This window comes from Megascapheus bottae, chromosome 33 (assembly GCF_031878675.1).
Source record: "Megascapheus bottae isolate mThoBot1 chromosome 33, mThoBot2.hap1, whole genome shotgun sequence".
NCBI lineage: Eukaryota > Metazoa > Chordata > Mammalia > Rodentia > Geomyidae > Megascapheus > Megascapheus bottae.
Genome location: NC_143541.1, coordinates 5,864,997 through 5,883,513, shown reverse-complemented (window position 1 = coordinate 5,883,513; position 18,517 = coordinate 5,864,997). Strand labels below are relative to the sequence as shown.

The window sequence follows — 18,517 nt, the reverse complement described above, 5'->3', positions numbered from 1 at the left end:
ATAAAAAGGATGTTATAAAAAATCTTCTAGTTCTTAGAGCTCCAAATTTAATTCGTGTAAATTTAGGCTTAAACTTTAAGGAACAGAGATCATAAATCAAAAAGGAAATGGTAAAAAGTTGCATTTTCCCATCCCAACCCAATTACTGAAAACAGAATGGGTCCTGCATGCCGCCTCTCCACACCTGGCTTCCTCATCCTGCAGACGTTCACAAGATAAAAGGCAGTTCCTGAAACTTTCACTGTCCTCAATGTACGACTCCAGGCCCTTGACAAATTCTTCTATTACCTTAATGAACAGATTTTAAAAATAAACAAGGTAAAATGAAAAAATAAACAGAGAAGGGCAAGACTGCTCTTGAGCCATCTAGCTAAAACCCACCATTCCCTTTAATTGTAAATTCTCTATTAAACTCTGCTTAGAGAGAGAGAAGAGTAAGATTTTTAGCTTAACATGTGCTGTCACCTAAAAATTATTCTAAATTGTTCAATTGTATCAGGGTCTTTCAATTCCTAATTCGGGAGTACTACATGGAAAAAATACATACTTTAGGATAAGAAGGGTGTTTCTTCAGGGTCTGGAAAAGCTTCTTTTGGAAAACTATTTGGTCCACAGCTGTTGAAGAAAGGATACCTGGTCACCAGTCTGTAACATCTACTAGGTTTTTCTGTAAAGATTTACATTTGTAGCTGGGTGTCAGTGGCTAAGATCTGAGGATTAAGATTCAAAGCCAGCCCAAGCAGAAAAGTCTATAAGACTCTTATTTGTTGTTTGTTTTGTAGGTTGTAGTGCTTGAACCCAGTCTGGGTGCTGTCCCTAAACTTCTTCATTTAAGGCTAGAGCTCTACCACTTTAAGTCACAACACCACTTATGGTTTTCTGGATATTAACTGGAGATAAGACTCTGGCACTTCCCTGACAGGGCTGGCTTTGTACCATGATTCTCAGATGTGAGCCTCCAGAGTAGAAGTTAGGACTACAGGCGTGAACCACCAGGGCCCAGCTGATTACTAAACAGTCTTAAAAAGATCTTAGCCAGGTGTGGTGGCTCACGCCTGTAATCCTAGCTACTCAGGAGCCTAAGATCTGACATCACGTTTAAAGCCAGCCCGTTCAAAACCAGCGCAGACAGTAAAGTCTGTAAGATTCTTATCTCCCACTAACCACTAGAAAACAGGAAGTGGCACTGTGGCTCCTGGGGTAAGGTAGTAGCCTTGAGCTGAAGAGCTCAGAGACAACACCCAAGCCAGAAGTAGGGCAGATGATCAGCTCAGGACAGTGCCTTGGTCGACTCAGAGTTCAAGCCCCATGACCAAAAAAAAAAAAAAAAAATGACAGAACTGGCAATAAAATCTGCATGACTCTTATCTCCAAAAAAGCTGGTAAAAAGCCAGCAGTGGATCTGAGGCTCAAGTGGAAATAAAAGTCCAGCCTTGAGTGACAAAGCTAAGAGACAGTGCACAGGCACTGAGTTCAAGCCCCAGTATCAGAACAACAACAAAAAATGTTGGTCATGGGTAGCTCATGCCTGAAATCTCAGTTATAGAGGAGACAGAAATACAAGGCTCTAAGTCCCAAAGAGCCTTAAGACCCTTACCTGAAAAATCAGTAAAGCTAAAAGAAATGAGGAATGCAAAGTGTTGAGCTAGTAGGAGTTGCCTGGCAAGTTTGAAGCACTAAGTTCAAACCACAATACCAAAAAATGATGTTACTTGCAATAATAAAGTTACTTATAACAGTAAAATATATAAAAAAAAGAAAAGTTACCTAGTTGATTTTGATTCTGTCCAGTTTTAAGAATAAGTCCTGATGTCTTGAGAAGTCTTACAAAAACAGTGTCATTTTCTTCAATTTCATTAGGAGCATGAGATTTCTTCATTGTTTTGGGAAGTGGCTGCATCCTGTCTTCTGAGACTAAGCAGAATTTTTAAGATAACAAAATTTTTTTAAACATGAAAGAAAAGTTAATATAACTCCAGAAATAAGAGTGCTAACATGAAAACTGCTATGTTTCTAAAGAACAGAACTAGAACTGGTGCTGCAATTAAATGAACTATTGAACAACTATTGTTGTCCAACAGTAGGCAACAAATTTTACTTCCAAATAAACAGATAACCTAAGCCGTCAACAAATAGACTTTTCACTCAAAGAACAGAAAATGTGCCAGCATTCAGGATTGCTTGAGAACAAGAATAACTATGGAAATGAGTGTCTTCTACAAGCTGTTGTTTGCAAACCATTGCATTGCACACTAAGAAGCTTATTAAAATGCATATTCTAGGTTTCATTCCTAGAAGTCTACATTTTTGGCAAACTTTTCTAACAATATTCTGAGATACATTGAAGTTTAAAATCAATCATCTGTATGCAAAAACAAAACAGAATGAAGTGGGTTCTCTGGCATCACAAGTTTTAGTACAAAGTCATGCAGGCCTTATCCTAAGGCTTATCCTAAGGCTTTCAACTTACAATAAAGCAACAAAGGGCTCTTGAAGCAAAGAAAACTTTTTTCTTTAATGACACAATCAATTTTGTTTTTTCCTTCACTAATTCATCTTTTTTTTTTTTCAATAAAAAGCCTTAAACAAAATGAAACAAAGATCAATCACTCCCTTACTTAAAGAAAGTGCTGGCACTGGGCCAGGCACTGGTGGCTCAGGTCTGTAATCCTAACTACACAGGAGGCTGAGATCTGAGGATCATGGTTCAAAGCCAGCCTGGGCATGAAGGTACATGAGACTCTTATCTCCAATTAACTACCAGAAAACCGGAAGTGGAACTGTTGCTTAAGTACACACTAGCCATGAGCTGAAGCACTCAGGGATAGCGCTCAGGGCCAGGCCCAACACTGCCCCCACCCCCCAAAAAAAAAATAAAAAGCAGCAGCAATGGTGGCTCAATGCTAGAAACTCAGGAAGGTAAGATCTAAGGATCGTTTCAAATCCAGCCTGGGCAGTAAAGTCATACATACATACACATATGTATGTATGTATGTATGTATATATATATATATATATATATATATATATATTTTTTTTTTTTTTTTTTTTTTTGTGGTGGGGAGGTTGGTCGTTAAGACTTGAACTGCGGGCCTGGGCGTTGTCCCTGAGTTCTTCAGCTCAAGACTACCTCTCTACCCCTTGAGCCACAGCACCACTTCCAGTTTTTGGATGGTTAATTGGAGTCTCACAGACTTTTTAGTGCCCGGGCTGGCTTTGAACTGGGATCCTCAGATCTCAGCCTTCTGAGTAGAAAGGATTACAGGCATAAGCTACTACACCTGCCTAGACTCTTTTCTTTACACTATTTCTTTGTCTCTAGTGTATTTGCTTTGATATATTTTCTCTTTAACTGTTACTATCATAATATTGATAACCATTTTTTTAAAGAATAAAGACACCAAAAATTTATTAGATCAGACTGTCTTTTCATTGTGTCCCAGATCCTAGATAATGGATAAAGTCTATAATGCTAATTTTTCTAATGATTGTGGAGATAGATTCAGAGGCTGTTCTAGTCATTTATGGAACTTGAGGCAAAACTCAAGTCTCAAACCTCCTGCCATTAAATCCTGATGACTGCAAGCATCTCTTCAACTACCCTATACATGTGACCCACAAACAGAGTAATGATCCGTTACTTACTGGATTCATCTTTTGACAGAGGATCTTTACCACTACATCTTGACAGTCTTCTTTTGAAAACCATTTTGATTTAAAATATTTCCTAAAATAAGACAACAAAAGTTATTCTCTAAAATTTATCTAAATTAGAGAAAGTTAGTGACAGCTCAGAGAACTTGCTGTATATAAAACCAGTCTTCTCACTAATTATGAATAAATCCAGATGCTGAGCACATTTCAACTGTCCCCTATCTGGCCAATAAGCATTTCCCCTCAGAACTTGTGTATTTAGTGGCTTTTTTTCACCACCACTTTCTTTTTGCTCAAGTAGAAAATTCACATCTCTTTTTACCTGAGATTCAAGATTCTTTATCACTTAGCCTCAGTTTACTTGTTTGCCAGCATCTGGACTTGAACTTTGGGCCTCTTGCTCTTACTTAGCTTTCTTTTCTTGTTTCTTTTTCCTGTCCCAGGACTTGAACTCAGGGCCTGGACACCATCATTGAGCTTTCTCAAGAATAGGGCGCTACCACTTGAGCCACAGCACCACTTCTGACTTTTTCTATGTATGTGGTAACAAGGAATTGCGCCCATCAGGGCTTCATGCATGCTAGGCAAGCATTATACCATTATATCACTCTCCCAACCCTTACTCAGCTTTCATGCTCCCAGCTAACACTTTACCACTTGAGCCAAATAACCAGTTTAGCTTTTTGTTGGTTTATTGGAGGTGAAGTCACTCACATTCTTCGGCCCAAACTGGCTTCAAACCTTGTCCCTCAGATTTCCGCTGCATGAGTAACCAGGATTACAAGTGTGAGCCACGGTGCATACTAATCTACCTGCTAATTTATTAATTCAATACTGTATGTTAGAGATTACAGTAAGTGTTGGGGGGGGTTACTAGACATGCCCTCGGGGGCCTTTATATACAACAGTAAGTGCGGGCCTGGGCACCGCCTAAGAGCTTTTTCACTTACAGGTGGAGCTCTACCCTTCATTTGAGCCACAGCTACACTTCTGGCTTTTTTTCTTCTTCTTCTTTTCCTACTGTAATTAACTGGAGTAAGAGCCTCAAGGACTTTCCTGCCCAGGGTGGCTTCGAACTCCAATCCTCAGGTCTCAGCCTCTTGAGTAGGCAGATTACTGGTGTGAGCCAGGAGGCACCGGGGTTGCCAATTTGCTTTTGTTGTGCCAAGATTGTCCCATGTTCTGGGAATGACCCCACCCCCCACCCCTGCTTGCTCAGGGCCCATGTACTTGAACCCCAGGTGGCAACAGCTTGATGCTCAGTGGTTAGACACCTGAGCTCTGATTAATCTTAAGGCGACCACTGATTTGAGTTACTAAACAGCCAATCAGGTGATTGTAACTATGGAATTCCCCTATAAAAGCTGTGTAAAATCCTTGCTCAGGGCCTTAGCGTTGCCGAATACGGGTACGCGGAAGTCCGAGCTGGCTTCTTAGCTTTGACTGGTCTTTTCGGGGTTCTAGGAATTGGGGTACAACCCTTTTAGCGTGTGTTTTAGGTAAGGTCGGACCCACAGCTTCCAACCTCCACGTCTGGAGCTGTCCAGAGACCAACAGCGCCCATCCCCACGCCCCCGGCCCCTTCCCACGGAGCCCTCGTCTGCAGAGGGGAAAAGCCTAGGTCGGGGCCGCCTGACTGCCTTCAAGGCCCCGCACCCCCAGCGACACCTGACGCGCGCGGACTCGAGGCCGGGTCCTCTTGCCGTCCCTTTATCCCTTCGCCATGTCCACGACGCCGGCGGCAGCCGGGGTGCTATCCCACCCGGGAGCGGGAGGAGGAAGCCGAGGTTCGAGGCGCGAGGCCCCCGGAGGAAAGGCGGGAGGGAGACGGCCCCACAAACGGCCGCCCGGGCCGGCGACCGCGCTCAACCGCCGCTTCGCCGACCCCGCCCCTCCCTTTCGACTTTTCCCGCGCCGGGACGCCGCGGCGTCACCGACGCGCGCCGTCGCGTGACGTCAACGCTCGGCGCCGGAAGTCGGCGGCCCCGCGGCCCAGCTGGGAAGCTGTACGCGGTGAGTCCGAGCCTGTCGTGGAGTCTCGGGGCCGACCTAGCGTTGGGGTGAGAGAAGGCCCGGAAGCGGAATCTGAGAGGAACTAGGACTTACCCTGCCCTGACAGCCGGCTTTCTGCGAAGATGGCGGGGCCAGAACTACTGCTCGACTCCAACATCCGCCTCTGGGTGGTCCTACCCATCGTGATCATCACGTTCTTCGTGGGCATGATCCGCCACTACGTGTCCATCCTGCTGCAGAGCGACAAGAAGCTCACCCAGGAGCAGGTGTCCGACAGGTGAGTACCGGCTCCGGCCGGCCCACCCCGTGACCTTGGGCGGTCAAGGGCCGAGGCCCCGCCACTGCGCCCACGATCGCACCGCGCCCCCACGGGTAGGTGGACCTCAGGCGTCACAGTGTATGTCCCTTCTGTCAGTCCGTAAAATGAGGCCAGGACCCCAGAGAACCGACCTGGGGGGGGGGGGGAAGGCGGGTATCGATTCGATGATGTCCTTAAATCCCTCCGTGCTGGGCCGCTAACACTCGTGAACCTCGGTAGTCAACTCGCTGTCCTCTGGGGCGGTTATTACAGCCCGTCCCGTCCTCGGGAAGCATCTCTGCCCGCTGCTAGGTGCGTCTCTGCTGGAGGCCGTTGCGACACCCCGTCAAGTGCATCGGTCATTTTTTTTGCGTTCTGCCAAACGGATTTCTGGAATGGTCAGCCGAGACTCTAGGAACACAAAAGCACCACTTGGCACACTGTAAAACTGCCATCAGAGAAACGGGATGGGTTCTCGCGATCACTTCCCCTCCTGAAGTCGAGGCAGCTTCTTCTCATATAGGTGAAAGCCAGAAGTGGTGCCCTAGGCTTGAGAGAAAGCTCAAGCACAGTGTTGAGGCCCTGAGTTCAAACCCCAGGACTGACCAAAAAAAAAAAACCAAAAAAATGCTGGGCGTTGGTGGCTCACACCTGTGATCCTAGCTAATCAGGAGGCTGAGATCCGAGGATGGAAGTTCAAAGCCAGCCCAAGCACAAAAGTCCCTAGAGACTCTTTATCTCCAATTAACCACCAGAAAACCGGAAGTGGCGCTGTTGCCCAAAGTGGTAGCCTTGAGCTGAAGAGCTCAGAGACAGCGCCCAGGCCCAGAATTCATGACCGACACACACACACAAAAGCAAAGGCAGGTGCAGCGGCTCACGCCTGTAATCCTAGCTACTCAAGAGGCTGAGATTTAAGGATCTCAGTTCAAAGCCAGACCAGACACTAAAGACTATGATACTCTTATCTCCAATTAATCACTAGAAAAGGGGAAGTGGTGTTGTGGCTCAAGGGGTAGGGTGGTATTCTTGGGCTGAAGAGCTCAGGGACAGTTTCCAGGCCCAGAGTTCAAACCCTATGACCCACTAACAAAAACCCTCAAAGGACAGGACCCAAGGACTCAAGCCCTGAGTCTAAGAGACTCTTATCTCCAATAAGCCACTCGGAAAAAGCCAGAAGTGGCACTATGGCTCAAGTGGTAGAGAGCTAGCCTTGAGCAAAAGCTCAGGGACAGTGCTCAAGTCCTGAGTTCAAGCCACAGGACTGGCAAAAATAAAAAAGGATCATTTCACATATGTCTACTGGATGCTTGCACATCCAGACATTTATTAAATGTAAAAATCTATAGGGTCCCTCAAAAAATTAATTTAGGTTTGTGTCACAGACAAAACAGTTTGACAAAGTATTCAAAAGTAGTGTATGAGGGACCAGGAGTTTGGCCTAGTGGTAGAGTGCTTGCCTAGCATGTACTAAGACCCGAGTTCGATTCCAGGTACCACATACATAGAAAAAAAGCTGGAAGTGGTGCTGTGGCTCAAGTGGTAGAGCTCTAGCCTTGAGAAAGCCCAAGGACAGTGCTCAGGTCCTAAGTTCAAGGCCCAGGACTGGCAAAAAAAAAAAAAAAGTGTGTGATATGGTATAATTCTTTGTCTTGTACCACTGTGCCCAACATTGAAGAACAATTACCATCTCAGCCCTAACAAATGACAATTCCATATTTTTTCCCTTACCCATCATTTTGACAACCAACAAAATTCTACAAGGCCCTCTAGAAAATAATGCCACCACCATGGAGAATCTGCTTTTGAGAAAACTCAACCTCTCTGCTCATAATTGCTCGATTTTATGTAAGGTGGTCTGATCATGGTGTAAATCTGCCCCACTTAGTTATTAGTGGAACCTGGGCTGTACACCTGCATAATGAAGCAGCCAAAATCCAAAGCAGAAGGTGGGTTTCAGTAGAAAATCAGGTCTCCTAAGTACTGCAGAAATTACCACTAGCCTGAAGAGTAACAAAATGGGATGCTGGTTTCTCAAAGTATTAAACTTTAAATGCTCGAAATTTTAAATAAAACCAGGTGTATTGGTACACATCTGTAGTCCCAACATTTGGGAAGCTGAGGTAGGAGAATCATGAATTCCAGGGCAACCAGGGCTACATTGACTTGATGGTCAGCCTTGGCTAGAGTATGACCATGTTTCCTACTCTGTACCGAGCCAAAAATTGATGAATAAAATATAGTAAGCTATGTTTGGAGACAGGTCATATGTAAAAAATGTTCTCATAGGTTGTCAAGAATAGGGAACATCATGCTAGACACTGGTAATTAATGCCTGTAATCTCACCCATTGAGAAGGCTGAGATCTGGAGAATTGTGATCCTAGACTCCACCTCCAAAGTAACCACTCCAGTAGGGCTGGAGAAATGACTCAAGTGATAGAACACCAGCTCGGCAAGTGAGAGGTCCCCCAAGCCCTAGTGCTGCCAAAAATAAAAATAAAAAAAATAGAGATTTGGGAGGCAGAGATCTGAGAATGGCTTTTGAAGCCAGCCCAAGTAGGAAAGTCCAGGAAACTCATCTCCTATTTACTACCAAAAAGCCAGAAATGGAGCTATAGCTTAAATAGTAGAGTACTAGCCTTGAGCAAAAGAAGCTCGAGGATGAGGCAGGCTTGGTGGAGTCCCATGCCTGTAATCCTAAACTACTCAGGAGATTGAGATCAGAGGATTTAGATTCAAAGCCAGCCCAGGCACTAAAAACCATGAAACTCTTTTTTTTTTTTTTTTTTTTTTTGCCAGTCCTGGGCTTGAGCTCAGGGCCTGAGCACTGTCCTTGGTCTTTCTCAAGGCTAGAGCTCTACCCCTTGAGCCTCAGCACCACTTCCGGCTTTTTTCTATGTATGTGGTACCGAGGAATTGAACCCAGGTCTTCATGCATGCTAGGCAAGCACTTTAACCACTAGGCCAAACTCCCGGCCCCAAAACCATGAAACTCTTATCTCTAATGAATCTCTAGAAAAGGGAAGTGGGGCTGTGACTCTAGGGGTAAGGCTGTAGCCTTCAGCTGAAGACCTCGGGGACAATGTCTAGGCCCAAGGATAGGGCAGTAGCCTTGAGCTGAAGAGCTCTGGGACATTGCCCAAGTTCCAGAGTTCAAACCCCATGACCCACAAAAAAAAAAGAAGCTCAAGGACAGTGCCCGGGTCCTGAGTTCAAGCCCCAGAGAAACAGAACTGCATTTGAGAAGTACTAACTTTAAAAACTGAGCCCAAGCAGTTGGTGCTCAGTGGTGCACACCTGTAATCCTAGCTATTCAGGAGGCTGAAATCTGAAGATCCCAGTTCAGAGCCAGAAGGCACTAAAGTCTGAGAAACTCTTATCTCCAATTAACCACTAGAAAACTGGGAGTGGTGTTGTGGTTCAAGCCCCAGGACTGACAAAAAAAAACCACAAAAAATAAATAAAGGTTTTCCAGGTGCTGATGACTGATACCTTTAACCCTAGCTACTCAGGAGACTCAGATCTCAGAATTGCAGTTCAAAGCCAGCCTGGACAGGAAAGTCTGAGTGAGACTCTTATCTCTAGTTAACCACTAAAAAGCTGGAAATAGGAATGTGACTCAAGTGATAGAGCTCTAGCCTTGAGCAAAAAAAGCTCAGAGACAGTGCCCAGGCCCTGATTCAAGACCCAGGACATTACCCCCCCCCCCCAACCTCCAAAACACCAAACAGAAAATAAAAGTCCTTAAGTTTTGCCAGGTGTGGTGCTGTATGCCTGTAATCCTGTCCCTTGGGAGACTGAGGCAGGAGGCACTTGGCTTTCATCAACCAGCACTGACACACAGGCCACATACTGAGTAGCATGGTCTAGCCTCCTGGAATAGAACAGATATAGTAAGGTCCTCTCTGTAGGCCTGTGGGTAAAGGCAGAACTCCAGGAGGACACTGGGCCTGGGAGAATTTTGTGCAGAAGGTGTTACAGCATGATGGCTAGCACTGGCAAAGAAGAGGGTGCCAGTGCATGCTCAGTACCTCCTGGCATACATGCAGGGTGGCGGAGACAAGCCCAGGAGAAGACAAATATGACATAGTTATATTTTTGTGTTCTTTTTTTACTTTTCAAAGATTCCATTAATTTGAGGGCATTTTGCTACCTTTCCACAGGCTTAGAAAACATCCAGTATTTTGGTCTCTATTGTTTGGTATTTGTATCTTAGCAACCCTAATCCCTGTGTAGCATCACTACTATCTTTTAAGGATCCACTGTGCCCTGGTATCACTCACTACATGATTCATTTATTCAGTCAGTGTTTATCAAGAACTTAGTCTGAATCCCAAGTGGAGTGGCTGATTGTTCTTCCTCAGATAACAACCTTCGCAACACCTGTCCTCATTTCTGTGTGTGCATGAAGAAGTTCCTTCCTTATCCTCAGCCTTCCCCTCCATGTCTCCAGACCCCTTCTGAGCAGTGTCCAACTCAGAAAGTTCCCTCTAGTCCCATTATGAAGTAAAATCCAGAATGAAATAGTCCAACTGTGCCTTCCTCAGAAATCTCTTTGTTCAGCTCCACAGTCTCTTCTGAAGACTTTGGAAAAACCTGTTAGTCTGAGGGTATTTGAATTTTGGCGAATTTCCACACATAGCCTTTGCCAAATAGTTCCTTTCTAGTGTTTAAATAGGTCTCTACTTTATTCTCTCTTTTTCTTCTCGTGTTTCACTTTTTTAAAAAGTCTTATTGTCTGTCTTGGTTGTATTTTTCAGTCAAGTCCTAATTCGAAGCAGAGTCCTCCGGGAAAATGGAAAGTACATTCCCAAACAGGTAATCACTTATGTTTTATTAAAAGCCCCCTCATTCCCAGCTCAGTGTCTTACAAGAGAACTCTTTGGAAAGTAGTGATTTACTGGTGAAGCCAGGGCCTGGTGGTGCTTGCTGTCATTGTGACCATATCATCTTCTTAGGAAATGGTTTTTAAATGTGACTCAGCTTAAGTGTCAGGTTGGCTGCCAGGGGGGCTGGCAGCGCTGAGAGTAACAAAGTGTTCCGAGGCCTCTGAGCAGACCTCGGGGAATAGCTGACGGTTTGCAGTGTCACAGTTCTTCACACTTACAACCCTGTCTCTCTTTTTCTAGTCTTTCTTGACACGAAAGTATTACTTCAACAATCCAGAGGACGGATTTTTCAAAAAAACTAAAAGGAAGGTGGTGCCACCTTCTCCCATGACTGGTGAGTCCACTTCCCTTCTCCCACCATTAAAAGATTGGAGACAGAAGGAGCCTTGGAAATCATCCCAAATGGGAAGCCATCCATTGCTAGGACTGATCTGGGAACACCAAGTGGAGGTGGATTTGAGAGCTTTCCAGCGTCTCCCACTGTGCCCCAGCCCTTGCTGGCAGATGGCTATCGTGCTGCTGCCTGAACAAGGAGGAGCTCCATGTTTGGTCCATCCAAAAGGAATGGCTGCAGCCACATCATGAAATACGCCTAGACATTGAAAATCCCTAGAAACAGACACTATACCATTGTGTACATGACAGTCACAAAATTACTTTCATTTATTTCATTCTTTTTTTTTGGGGGGGGGGGGTCATGGGGCTTGAACTCAGGGCCTGGGCACTGTCCCTGAGCTCTTCTGCTCAAGGCTAGTACTCTACCACTTTAAGCCACAGCACCTCTTCCTGTTTTACCCTTTCATTCTTTTGTGGGGCTGGGGGTCGACCTAATGTACAGTAGGCAAGTGTTCTACCTCTGCAGTTAACATCTGTCGCCCTCAGAATTTTTTTTTTTTTTTTGAGATGCAAAGACTTCATTTTATTATAGTACAAGGGCCGTGATGGATGGGAATGTGTGGATGTAGCACCCAGCTACTGTCCTGGTTAGCATCGTGTGCCCATTCCAATAGCCATGAATGTGCCAAAGGTGCTGCCACTCTGCATCATTGTTCTCCCACTGCCACCCATCAGCTCCCGGCCCCACATTCCAATCCTGACACAGGAAAAGGAGCCAAAGGGAAAGAGCATTCAGGCCGCCATGCCCACAGCACAACCCATAACAAAGCCCATCTTCACATGGCCAAAGCAGCTGGGCTACAACTCCTTATAGGGACCCACGGCCACTGACATCTCGCTCTGGGCCTCAGTCACTCAGATCCACTCGACACAAAAAAAATTTTTGCCACTCCTGGGGCTGGAACTCAGCACCTGAGCACTGTCCTCGGGCTTTCCCACGGCTAGAATTCTACCACAGCACCACTTCTGGCTTTTTCTGTGTATGTGGTACCAAGAATCGAAGCTGGCAGCTCCAGGACAGCTCCTAGCCCCAGAGTTTGAGCCCCACAACGGAACCCCTTTCTATTTGAATCACCTTCAGAGGTGAGAGGGTGTGCCACAGGCAGCTGAACGTGTTTGGAGAAGCCTAGGGGAGCCCTCCAGCGTGCACTTTCATCAGTTACACTGCTTTACAGTGAACGAATCCTAAGTTTCAGGTAATGGTGAGGACTTACACGGTGTGGGCCTGGACAGCAGAGGAAACCATAGTGCCTTGTACTTCTGTCCTAGATCCCACCATGCTCACAGACATGATGAAAGGAAACGTGACCAACGTCCTCCCCATGATTCTCATCGGAGGTTGGATCAACATGACTTTCTCTGGCTTTGTCACAAGTAAGTTCCAGCTCCAGCACAGTTCACTTTGGCTGCACTCCCTTCCCAGGGAAATCCAGGTGCTACCAAGACCAATGTTCTGGGTCTTAGGCATTCTTAAAACCGCTGATATTACTTGCGTGAAAGTATTTAATAGACTGTAATTTTGTGCCTGCTGCTCCAAAGTGATCCTGAGTTCCAGAGCTAGCAACCCTTCTCCCAGTGAAGACACAGAAGAGAAACTTGCTGGTTTGCCTCTGTGGCAGGTGTGTCCTGGGGAAGGATGGGAAAGGGAGTTCTAACTCCTTCCCAACTTCTTTTGCCAGATCTGTAGTTACCTGTGCAAACTACACTTAGGCTTTAGTGGATTAGTGCAATTTTTTTTCCAAATTTTAGGTCACAGCTCAATTTGAGTGCCTTCTCAGCTGTCTAGAAGTTGGTATTATTCACGAAAATTGGAGCAGAGGGACACTTTGACGTTTTTTTCCTTCAGGAACTGCCATCATTTTCCTGGTGGAAATCATTTTCCAGCAGCCATATGACACAAAACTCCCTCCCCCTTCTCAAGAGTGCATTCACACTTCAGCCCTCTAAAAATAACATGGCTAGGGTGCTGAGAACATTTCTCTCTTCTCCACAGCCAAGGTTCCATTTCCACTGACGCTCCGTTTTAAGCCTATGCTGCAGCAAGGAATCGAACTGCTCACCCTAGATGCATCCTGGTAAGAACTTGCTTCTCCTAAAATACAAACCAAAATCTAAATTTCGAAGTTCCCAATTTGAATATTTAACTGGAATAGGTTTCTTAAAGGTTGCTTTTGTTTTGTTCTGTTTTTAATAGTTGAAATCCATTCAGAATGCTACTACTTGGTCTGAGATATAGCTCAGTGGGAAAGCACTTGCACTGGCAAGTGCAATGTCCTGGGTTTGATCCCAGGACCAACAAAAAGAAGACAAAAAAAAATAGTTAAAAAAAAAAATCCAACAACAAACGAGAAAAACAAGAAAACAGAATGCCATTGCTGAGTTTTTTGGTTTTGCATGGGTCATGCTTAAAGAAAGGATGTGCTGGCCTTTTTTTTTTTTTTTGCTCCAGGGGTGTAAGTGGAGATGCTGACATCAAAAAGATGAACTCTGAGCCTGGAGCATGGCCTAATGGTAGAGTGCTTGCCTAGCATGCTTGAAGATCCAGGTTCTATTCCTAGGTACCATAGACAGACAAAAAAGATGAACTCTGATTACTCAATCCTTTGTATTTCATTTTTATTTTATTTCTTTAAGCTTAGTTTTGTGAAGTGGGTATATCAAGTGTCAGGAATGGAGCTCAGGGCCTTGCACATTCTAGGCAAGTATTCTACCATTGAGCTACAACTCCAGACCTTGGTTTTGCTATGTAGCCCAGGAAGACCTCAATAATTCTTGGTTGCCCAAAGTACTACTGTGATTACTAGTGTATCCCACCATGCCTGGCTAAGGGAAACCATTTTTTTTTTTTTTTTTTTTTGCCAGTCCTGGGCTTGAGCTCAGGGCCTGAGCACTGTCCTTGGACTTTCTCAAGGCTAGAGCTCTACAACTTGAGCTTCAGCATCACTTCCAGCTTTTTTTTTCTATGTATGTGATACTGAGGAATTAAACCTGGGTCTTCGTGCATGCAAGGAAGCCCTCTACCACTAGGCCAAACTCACAGCCCCATAAGGGAAACCTTTTTATCAATATCATGGAGCTTATGGAAATAATGTATGTTAGTCAGAACACAAGAGAGAAGAATCTAGCCTGCCAGTATGGGAGCAAGTGGTAAACCTAAAATAAAGGAGGCCTCAGAGATAAAATTCAGAACTCATAGGTTTTCCCTATAGCTGCTGTCCTCAGCCATTGCAAGCACTTCTGAAAGCCTCCTCTTGTCCTTTCTACTGCATAAAACACACAAACATACTTCCTCTAGGGAACCAGATTCATGACAGGGGCCTTTTTTTTTTTTTGCCAGTCCTGGGCTTGAGCTCAGGGTTTGAGCACCGTCCTTGGACTTTCTCAAGGCTAGAGCTCTACCACTTGGGCCTCAGCACCATTTCCGGCTTTTTCTATGTATGTGGTACCGAGGAATCGAACCCGGGTCTATGTTTTCCTTTGGCTTTGTAGGGTGAGTTCTGCATCCTGGTACTTCCTCAATGTGTTTGGGCTCCGGAGCATTTACTCTCTGATTCTGGGCCAAGATAATGGTAAGAAACAAGCAGGCTTGATCGCAAATACTTCCTTAGAAGAATTGTCCATGCTAGAGCACAAAAAACCTTATAGTTCGTTGGTTATCATAGCAGATTGCTTCATTCTTTAAGTTCTTGAGGTGTTCTGAAATCTTAAAAATTCCAGGACTCCCATTGAAGCCCTGGGTTGCTCAGTCTGGTGTGTGTGTGTGTGTATGTGTGTGTGCGTGCGTGCGTGCGTGTGTGTGTGTGCGCGTGTGCGTGTGCGCGCGCGCGTGTGTGTGCGCGTGCCAGATCCAGCACAGCACTGCACAGTTCAGGTTCAGTTCAAGTCCTGACTCATTCATGCCCTGAGACACATGGGTTGGCCCTCTGCTCTGCTCTGCTCTGCTGTGCTCACTCTGCTCCTCTGCTTGCTGCTCTGTAAGCAGTTGGGGCCTTCACAGCCAGCCTGCGGGGCTGAAAGAGCACTTTATGCGGGTGCCGGCATACAGTAGTCCTCTGTAAAGTTGCTAGCTTCCGTTAGTTGTCTTTTTGCAGCTGTGACCCCGTTAGAGCTTTCCCACAGTCCTAGTTCATGGCGTCAGCCAGTCAGGGGTCCTGCTCTGAGAAACACCATCCAGCTGCCCGTGCCAGGTGCTGCTGGAGACTCACAAGGCCTGTCTCCCATGCAGCCGCTGACCAGTCACGAATGATGCAGGAGCAGATGACTGGAGCAGCCATGGCCATGCCCGCAGACACCAACAAAGCTTTCAAGGTACGTGCCCCGTGCTCGCCGCAGCAGACAAGGCTGAAGTGCCCAGAAAATCCTGCAACTTGGTTCAGAAGCTTAACAACCCTGCTACCGGCATTCAGAAATTGTGTGTCTGGGTGCGGAGCTGCACCAAGGGTTCTTAGTCCCTGCCTGCTGGCAAGATCTCAGAATCCCACTGTGCCTCTTCACAGTGCTGGGGTGCTCAGTGAACAAGAGGTTAGGCAGCCTGGAACACTGTGACCTCTCAGCCCAGTCTCTTCACGGCTCCTAGCTGGGCAGGCAGAGGCCACAGGTCACCAGCCCCAGTCCCTGGTCCAGTCCCAGCCCCTCCCTCCCCACCCTCTTGTCTTCTTTGCAGACAGAGTGGGAGGCTTTAGAGCTGACAGATCACCAGTGGGCACTGGATGATGTGGAAGAGGAGCTTATGGCCAAGGACCTGCACTTCGAAGGCATGTTCAAAAAGGAATTACAGACGTCCATCTTCTGAGGACAAAGCAGGGATTGGCTGTGCCAGGAACTCGGAGTAGCGCTTAACCTTGTAACTTCCGTTGGAGCTGCGGAGTCTCTGAGAATAAAAAGGAGGGTGCAAGGGCTGGCGGGCGTGCAGCAAGGCTCGTTCTTGTCTGAGCTGGGTTCCCCTTGTGTCGGAAACTAGAGGAAAGAGGAGTATGCGGGGTGACGTGCTAGTTAAAAGTTTCCTACGTTTTCCTGCTGGAGACTAGTCGTGAAGTCAGAGAAGGGGGCGCCTGATAGAGCTACTGAATCTACCCCCAGAAGTAGCCAAAACAATCCAGTCTCTGTTATAACTAGTTCTTATGTTCAGTCCGCCTGACTTCTAACCACTGTAAACTCCTGTTTTCTTGGTATCCAGACACTCTGCATTGTACCTTTAGTCTTCATTTTGTTAGGATTTTTAACTTCCTTTATAAGTGATACATTTTCAGAACCGAAAATTTAGAAACTATGGATGAGCAAAACAACCAAGCCTATTGAATGACACACAGGACAAATGTGTCAAAACTGGCTAAAATTAACTTTTGAGTGAAACTGCCCTGGGTCAGGAGACCCAGCACACAAACCTTGTAGATCTGGTACTGTCCAGTGAAAAAACTGACTGCAAGGCCCTGCTGGGTTCTCACATGCCTGTGGAATTCTCAGAGACAGCTTCCAGAGTACAAGTTCTTGATCTAGACTTCAGAAAAAAGCAAACCCATTGGCCAGTTAATGGTGCTGTTGCTGTGCATGGCCAGCCAGCTGAACAGAAGACCTCATTGCTCCTTACTCTGGACAGGAGAGAGCCGCAGCTGCTGGCAGGTGCCAAGCTGTAGGGCAGGATGCCCAGGAATACTAGTGTTGCAGGAAGGAGACAGGGCACCAGTGCTGAACCAAGAAGTGAATGCAGTTTGCATGTTGAGCTCTGTGTTAAGAACAGCAACTCTTGACTACAAATTAAACCATTGTTTCTCCTCTTTGCCTGTGACTATGTTGCCTCTGTGGGTCACTGACAGTCTCTACCAGATGCGAGGAGTGTCTATCAAACCAGTACTGCAGATGACCTTGAGCCTCAGAGACTCAGGAAAGGTGGGTGCGGCTCAGAGCCATGGGGCGTAGTGTGCATGAGGCCCTGGACCCATCCCAGTAGCAGGAAACAAACGAGCTCATGAGACAGACCTATGCCATCCAAGAGTCAGGTGTGATGGAACAGGCCTGTAATCACAGCAACTCTAGAAGCAGACATCAGGAGCATCCTGTTCAAGAACAGCCTGAGCCAGAAAATGAGCAGCCACTAAGCGGCATGGTGATGCAGATGGGTAATGTCAGCTATCACAGGAAGAAGACAACCAGGTGCTGGGGGCTCGCACCAGTAATTCTAGCTTTTTTTTTTTTTGCCAGTCCTGGGCTTGAGCTCAGGGCCTGAGCACTGTCCTTGGACTTTTTCTCAAGGCTAGAGCTCTGCCACTTGAGCCTCAGCACCATTCTGGCTTTTTCTTTTCTATGTATGTGGTACCGAGGAATTGAACCCCGACCTTTGTGCATGCTAGGCAAGCACTCTACCACTAGGCCAAACTCCCGGCCCAAGTAATTCTAGTTATTCAGGAGACTGCGATCTAAGGATCTCAATTCAAAGCCAGCGCAGGTAAGAAAGTCGGGGAGACTTATTTCTAATTATCTATCAGAAATAAGAAATGGTGCTGTAGCTGTAAGTGGTAGAGTACCAGTAAGCTCAGGGACAACGCCCAGGCTCTGAGTTCAAGCCCCAAGACCAACCAAAAAAAAAAAACAGAAAAGGATGCAGAAGAGCCATTAGATGTGTTCCTGGGTAACCAAGAATGTCATGAATACTAACCTGTCCTCCAGTGACTCACTTCCTCTATGAGACCCCACCTCAAGATTCCACCACCTACCAAATGCCCTCAGAATTTCCTTTTTCTTTTCTTTCCTGTTCCATTCTTATTGAGAGGGGGATGTTGCAGATCAAATCTAGACCTCTATTATTTCTTTCCTTATTTCCTCTTTCACTCCCTCCCTTCCTCTTTCTCTCTTCCCTCCTACCCCCCCTCACCCTTTCTCTCTGTGCTCAAGGCTAGCATTCTAGCAGTTAAGTCACAGTGCCACTTCTGTTTTTTTCCTGAATGGTTTATTGGACATAAGAGTCTCTGGATTTTTCTGCTGGGATGGCTTTGAACTGCAATCCTCAGATCGCTTTTTCTCTTAATTGATCTTTATCATTCTTCCAATCACAAAAGCAATTTATGGTGTGTAGAGTAGTAGCAAACACAAAAAAGCAAAATTAGGTTAAAAGTCTATCAACCACTACTTACCTCCCCATTCCTCAGTTGTAGCGCAGCTGGATGGATATTAGGAAGAAGAAATCTGAGAGAACTATGGCTGTTAGCATGGGAGGAGGCATGCCTTGCATGTCAGGAGGCGTGCAGCATCTGCTCAAACTAACCTGCTGC

General features: G+C 46.0%; 2 protein-coding genes and 1 pseudogene across 2 annotated transcripts in view; 1 reads left to right on the top strand and 2 right to left on the bottom strand.

The window, feature by feature from the left end:
- Positions 1–5,532, bottom strand: part of Fancd2 (FA complementation group D2) — a 63,923-nt gene extending 58,391 nt beyond the window's left edge. The window contains exons 1-5 of the mRNA XM_090323962.1: positions 5,323–5,532; positions 3,646–3,727; positions 1,768–1,914; positions 548–615; positions 185–288 (exon numbers count right to left, since the gene is read on the bottom strand). Of these exons, the coding sequence (XP_090180088.1) occupies positions 185–288; positions 548–615; positions 1,768–1,914; positions 3,646–3,709 (383 nt within the window). The 5' untranslated portion in view covers positions 3,710–3,727; positions 5,323–5,532. The remainder of the gene's footprint in view (positions 1–184; positions 289–547; positions 616–1,767; positions 1,915–3,645; positions 3,728–5,322) is intronic.
- A 97-nt stretch (positions 5,533–5,629) lies between these two features.
- Emc3 (ER membrane protein complex subunit 3) lies at positions 5,630–17,029 on the top strand. Its single transcript, XM_090323811.1, has 8 exons — positions 5,630–5,944; positions 10,728–10,785; positions 11,097–11,190; positions 12,522–12,626; positions 13,246–13,327; positions 14,742–14,821; positions 15,478–15,560; positions 15,916–17,029. The coding sequence occupies exons 1-8, from the start codon at positions 5,790–5,792 to the stop codon at positions 16,042–16,044; spliced, it is 786 nt and encodes a 261-aa protein (XP_090179937.1). The 5' UTR covers positions 5,630–5,789; the 3' UTR covers positions 16,045–17,029.
- Positions 11,841–12,086, bottom strand: LOC150042858 (reactive oxygen species modulator 1 pseudogene; annotated as a pseudogene).
- Positions 17,030–18,517: the final 1,488 nt, after the last annotated feature.

Coding starts and splice junctions, on each gene's coding strand:
- Emc3 (XM_090323811.1), top strand. CDS start 5,790: ATGGCGGGGCCAGAACTACTGCTCGACTCCAACATCCGCCTCTGGGTG. Junction 11,191..12,521: donor GCCACCTTCTCCCATGACTG/GTGAGTCCACTT, acceptor CTTCTGTCCTAG/ATCCCACCATGCTCACAGAC. Junction 14,822..15,477: donor GATTCTGGGCCAAGATAATG/GTAAGAAACAAG, acceptor TCTCCCATGCAG/CCGCTGACCAGTCACGAATG.